Source organism: Hakea prostrata, chromosome 6 (genome assembly GCF_041222555.1).
Source record: "Hakea prostrata isolate BN-2017 chromosome 6, UWA_Hpros_2, whole genome shotgun sequence".
Taxonomy (NCBI): Eukaryota; Viridiplantae; Streptophyta; class Magnoliopsida; order Proteales; family Proteaceae; genus Hakea; species Hakea prostrata.
The window spans coordinates 28274651-28280788 of NC_142605.1; the positions used below are offsets into that span (position 1 = coordinate 28274651).

At 38.8% G+C, this 6138-nt stretch overlaps 1 protein-coding gene across 1 annotated transcript; it reads left to right on the forward strand.

Moving 5' to 3' along the window:
• Positions 1-2520: 2520 nt before the first annotated feature.
• LOC149013063 (ethylene-responsive transcription factor 2-like) lies at positions 2521-4256 on the forward strand. The gene has a single exon (XM_089160168.1). It carries the CDS (start codon positions 2645-2647, stop codon positions 3623-3625), a length of 981 nt encoding a protein of 326 aa, XP_089016294.1. The 5' UTR covers positions 2521-2644; the 3' UTR covers positions 3626-4256.
• The last annotated feature ends 1882 nt before the right edge of the window (positions 4257-6138 follow it).

The window sequence follows — 6138 nt, forward strand, 5'->3', positions numbered from 1 at the left end:
TAACTAGAAATTTTAATGTGGGTCCTTCCCCCCAAAAATGAAAATGTAGATAAGGATCAAGAAGGCTAGGATAAATGCATAAAGGAGGATTGAATCTCTTCATATGTGGTGAGTAGAGAATATCTTCACCCAACATGGTGTGGTTTTCTACAATAGCAAACTATTAACCGGTTTGATTTAGCGTAAACGAGCTTATATTGTGTTAGCTATTTGATCAAGGCGTCAAAAATCAATTTTGAGGGTGGGGAGGGGTGGGACGATGAGGCAAACTCGGTTATTAATAAGGACCGACCGACCAGGTTTAGACGGTTCGACCAAGTTATGTCAGATCACAAATGAACCAAGATGCCCACAACTAGTAAAGTCTGTCCAAGTTGTAACTAATCTTCATAAAGTTAAGGATGAGGATCCTAATCGAATTAGGAAGTTTGAATTGCTAGAGTCGATTAGAGTATAATGCGAGAAACACCACCAGACTCAAAAAGAGTTAGCGAATTCAATCGACAACCAAGGAATATCGACCAAAAACCAAACCACCAAGGCCAGATAGACAGCATCACCACAAAAGAGAACAGGAGGTACACGATGGGGGAAAGAAAGAAGGAGACAGCAACCAACACCAAGAGCCGGACCACACAAAAGGCAAAAAGCAACAAAAAAAGGGGCCCCCCCAAAAAGAAAAGAAAAAGGACAAGAAGCAGGATAAACAAAAGGAGGAGAACCCAAGGGGAGAGAAAACACCCAACAGGGGCACAAAGAAACAAACGGGAAGCGAAACGACAAGGAGAACAAGGACAAAAACAAAGGGGGAGGGGGGGAAGGAGGAAAAAAAAGGACAAAGAGAGTGAAAGAGGACACAAAAACCAAGATGCCCAAACAGTAAAGGCCAAGTAACAACAAAAGAAGGAGAGGACCAACGAAAGGAAGGAACAGAGGAGACAAACAAAACACCACGAACCAAAAAGAGGGAACAAACAACAAGGAAAACCAAAAAAAACACCAAGAGAAGAACACACCAAAAAAAACAGAGGACAAGAAAGAAAAAACAACAACACCAAGAGCCACAGAAAAAGAAAAAGAAAAAAAAAGCCCCAAAAAAAAAAAAAAACAAAAGCAAAAAAAAAGAAAACAAGAGAGAAAAACAAAGAAAAAAACAAAGAAGAAAAGAGGGACAAACAAAAAAAAAAAAACCGAAAAAAAAGAATAATAAAAAGATAGGGAAGGGAAACATAAACGGACAACAAAAAGGATAAATATTAAAATATAAAAAAACAAAAAAACAAAGAAAAAAAATAAAAAAAAAAAAGGGAAAATAATGAGGCGGGGAGAGGTTTGTGGTAACGGGGCAAACTCGGTTATTAATAAGGACCGACCGACCAAGTTTAAACGGTTCGACCAAGTTATGTCAAATTACAAGTGAACCAAGATGCCCACAACCAGTAATGTCTGTCCAAGTTGTAACTAACATTCATAAAGTTAGGGATGAGGATCCTAATCGCATTAAGAAGTTTGAATTGCTCTTAGAGTCCTGACTCAGCAATTATAATGCGTTTAAACACTCACTCTTGAGACTCAATTAAAGAGTTCAGGTCGAATTCAATTATTGCACAGCCAAAGGTAATTTCTCATATCTAGAAATACTCATACTTTCACCAATGGTCAGGTAAACATTTTGGAATTTGCTTTCTTCATAAAAAATCGAGCACGTTTTTGTAGGTACACTTGATCGTATGGTCGAACATGATTTTGCAGTAATAGTAACTAAGACTGTAAAATTGATAAAATATATTAAATCAACCCTTTTAACCTGTGTAATATATACACCGACAATTATATATGGTAAAATGACAAAGAACGGAATGGCACAGTGGAGGGAGGAAGTTTCTCATGCCGAATGAGCTTCAAGTCTTCAACTTGCTCATCTTAACTTCCATGAAGCAACATGAAAGCAACAAAGTGGGCCCAGTTGGGTAAAAGAAAGGGCCCCACAACCGCTCCTCTCATAATCATGTAAGACCTACTCTTTCCCAAGTCTTATCCAAAACCCAGCCATTCATAAAGACTTGGGACTTGTGGGGATTGTCCTCGGGGTAGATGTATCATCCGCATCATCCTGGAAATATCCTCCACAAAGTATTTTCCATTCCCACGTTACTATTTAGTGGGGGCCCACCTGAAACTCCAAATGGTTCTGAGACACACACTACCACGTACCACCACTCTGTGGACCCCCCACTAGAGGCGGTAATCCAAGACGAGATAAATCAACGGTTGAGATTAGATAACGATCTCATACGTCACAAAACGTGACCCTGCTTTTTTTTTTCTACTACCCCTAGTGACATGGTGGCTCAAGAAGGAGGACGTCAGCAGAGAGACTAGAGAGGTTCAAGGAAATTAATAAGTAAATGTTTTAAATCACGTGCGTAGAAACTCCTTCCATGTCCACTTGCTTCGCTAAAATCCAAAATATTCGAAAGAACGGCTCGGTTCATGCATCTTGTTCCTTATATAAACCTTCTGAGCCCATTTCTTCACTTCAATCGTCTCGGATCTCTGCAACTGAGACTCGAAATTCACAATTCAACAAAACAGAGAAGAGAAGAAAAGAGAAATATAAAAGAAGCATTTCAGACTTCTTGAAATGTTGGGGCTTGAATACGAAGGATCGGATTTCGCTCTTCTTGAATCGATTCGGAGGCATCTGCTAGAAGAATCGGACTCATCGGCGGCGACTTGTTCGATGAATTTTCCGGCGAGGAATTCCGGTGGTGCTATGGCGTATTGCAGGAGCTCAAGCTTTGGTAGTCTTTTCCCTTGCTTGACTGAGAGTTGGGGAGATTTGCCATTAAAGGTCGATGATTCAGAGGATATGGTAGTTTATGATTTTCTCCGTGATGCTGTTAATGTTGGATGGATTCCGTCACTCTCAGAGGATTCATCCAATAGCAGCCTCAGCAGTGGCAGCACGTTTAGTGATTTAACGGCGATTACCGTCAAATCAGAGCCACAGGAGATGCCATCGCCATCGCCATCGCCGCCGCCGCCGGCTACTAATCTACCAGTTGGGGCTTTGTTTCAGGAGCAACCGACGGATACGGCTTCATCTTCTTCTCTGATGACTACTGTTTCGAGTTCACAGAAACAGAACTCGATTTCTTCTGTAGCAGCTACAGCTCCAACTGCGGCATCACCGAAGGGGAAGCATTACAGAGGTGTCCGGCGACGACCTTGGGGCAAATACGCGGCGGAAATCAGAGATCCGGCGAAGAACGGTGCCAGAGTTTGGCTTGGAACGTTCGAGACGGCCGAAGACGCAGCAATGGCTTATGATCGAGCTGCTTACAGGATGCGTGGTTCACGCGCTCTCCTCAATTTCCCTCTGCGAATCGGTTCTACCGATTCCGACCCGATTCCTGTCACCACAAAGCGTGCTTCGCCGGAGCCTTCATCTCCTTCTTCTTCGGTGTCTGATAATATTTCGCCGAAGAGGAGGAAGACAAGTGTCGTTTCGCCGGCGATGGCTGCTCAAGGCGCTTTGGGAACCGGAAGTCAACCGGAGGTTTTACAGGTTGGAAATCAGGTGGGTCCAGTCAGATGTGGCGAGCAGCTATTGGTCGTTTAGTGCTGCTGCATATGAGAAAATAGAGGCTGGGGAGTAAAACCCAGACTATAAATTTTGAGGACTAAAATAGAGAATGGGAAACGAAATACCGATTGGGGAGAAGAAAAAGAAAAAAAAAAAGAGTCTGGCTTTTTTTTAAGTATTTCTGGGTTTGTATGGAAGAGAGGGCAGTGGGTTTTGTGCAGTTTCCAATTTTTGTGAATACATATATATGAGCTAAGATTTGTGATTGGTTTAAAGTTGATTTCTCTACATTTGAGAATTTAATTGATATTCACCCTTAAAAAAGAGAATTTAATTGATGAACCAAGCACAGAAGAGATATGATCATAAGAATTTATGGCCTTGGAAATTACTTTTTTTTTTGGTATCATGGCCTTGGAAATTACACTGTCAACAATACAAGTGCAGTCCAGGGCTAAGAACTGTGCTGTTGAGACAAAACTGGACCCTACAGAAATTTTGAATCAAAAGCTTCCACACACACAAACCCCCCAAAAAAAAAAACCCAAGGCGACTTGTGGTTTCTTTTAGTTAAAAGGTGACATTTTGTGGCTAGAATGTATGTCAAACTGAGTTTAGATCTTCACATGGGGAAAGAAACAAATGTATAAGCTTAATTCATTCGCTCGGGGATTGATTTCATGACCAATTCTTAGATGTTTCGAAACCCTACATCTAAAATGTTTCTTGAACCTCCAGTGTAGAAGTAGAAAATCTGAACTTAGATCTTGGATCAGTGTAAAGTGAAGGTACTATGGACTTCATCTAGTAATGAGTGAAATATTTGAACTTAGATTTCGGATCACTATAATAGAATGATAGGATCAGGATAAAGTGAAGGTACTACAGACTTCATCTAGTAATGAGTTAAATAAAATAAAATAAATTAGTTTACCAAAAATAAAATAAAATAAATGTCGTACAATAAGTATCCTTAACTTTGGGTTGAGGAAAATTTTATTCAACAAACTATACTAGCTCATTTGTAATTATATATTTTTTCTTTCCTAAGAGGAACCAATGATGTCTTGGGCAAACTTACGATATTAGCAAGATGATTTCCAAGGATGTCTTTGTCGTTGTAGTGGTAAAAATCAATGAAAAACACTCGATCTTAAAGTATTATGTATTGTGGTCTAAAAATAGCCCTAGATATCTATATGACAACAAACAAAAATTCCAATGGAACTTTCTTGAATTAAAATCAACTAAAAAAATTGATACTTCTTAGTGAAGAAGTTATGAGTTCGATCTTTGTAGACGGCAATACGTAATACCCATTATATATAAAAACTCTCCTGCTTCACACAAACACAAAAGATAAAAAAAAAATTAAAAAATAATAATAATAATAATAAAAACAAATAAAGACGTTTCTTTCGTATAAGATTGGAGAATCTCTTTTTAACACATGTACATAAAACCATGTCATTTAACATGAGCTTCATATGGTTTGGTAGAGAAACGGGAATCACACGTGAAAAACACATGATACATTGACTACATCTCAATGAAGCCAAACTAAACGCAGAGTCAGGATCTTGCATCTGAAAGGGTAGAAGATTGTATACTCTTCTTTCACCCTTTCACCATCTATTAAAGAAGGTGAAAAAACTTGTAATTTTACTTTGTTGGTATCCAAAAACCTCTCTTCAAATGTCAAAAGAACACAAATCCTGTGTCCCCACAGGCTGTAAGAAGAAAATGCTGTTCACATTTAGTATCCAATGTCAAAGAATTGAATATTAATTCAAAAGTCCAAAACCGTGGAACGAGTGTTGAAAATCAATTAGCACCTCTTCATTATTATAATGTTTAATAATAATGATCCATCATTAGCAAACGATGAGCTGCATAAGTCTCTAGATCTGGATAAATATGATTCGTTTGAACACACATGTCCTCTGTGAAAGATCCTCTGCCGCGCCCCAAGGCTTTCAAAAGTAATAAATAAATTTAAAACCCCACATGACTTTCTAGAAGGAAAACAGCAGGTCATGCAACTTGCAAAGTCAGTGGATGTAAACTTATAAAAGGTTAAAGATTCCTGCTTAATTTTTTTTTTTTTTTTTGGGGTATGGATTCCTGCTTAAGTTCACATCAGTGGTTATGAGTTGTAACGCCACAAGATCAACAATTCCATACGAACTTTCTAGCTCATCACTTTCTTTTCTTTAATTTCTGGAAGGTCGTACTTAAAAAAGCTTATAATAAGGGAAGAGACTCGACCATAGCAGATAAGAGATTAGATCTATGGATGAAGAGATTCTTCTTCACCGACGATGCTGACAACTTAAATTTCCTTTTTTGCTCATAACGTAGATATGCAGAGATGTGTTGCTTATGTAGACTTCAATACTTGACCGTGGGCCATTTGACCACAGGATTAGATACTATGGATGAAGAGATTCGCTTTTCACCAAACTATTATTGTCTAAAATAGAGAAGAACAATAAATTATGAGAGGTGTCATATGTACGAACCTGTACAGATAGAAGATGAATATGTAG

Coding starts and splice junctions, on each gene's coding strand:
- LOC149013063 (XM_089160168.1), top strand. CDS start 2,645: ATGTTGGGGCTTGAATACGAAGGATCGGATTTCGCTCTTCTTGAATCG.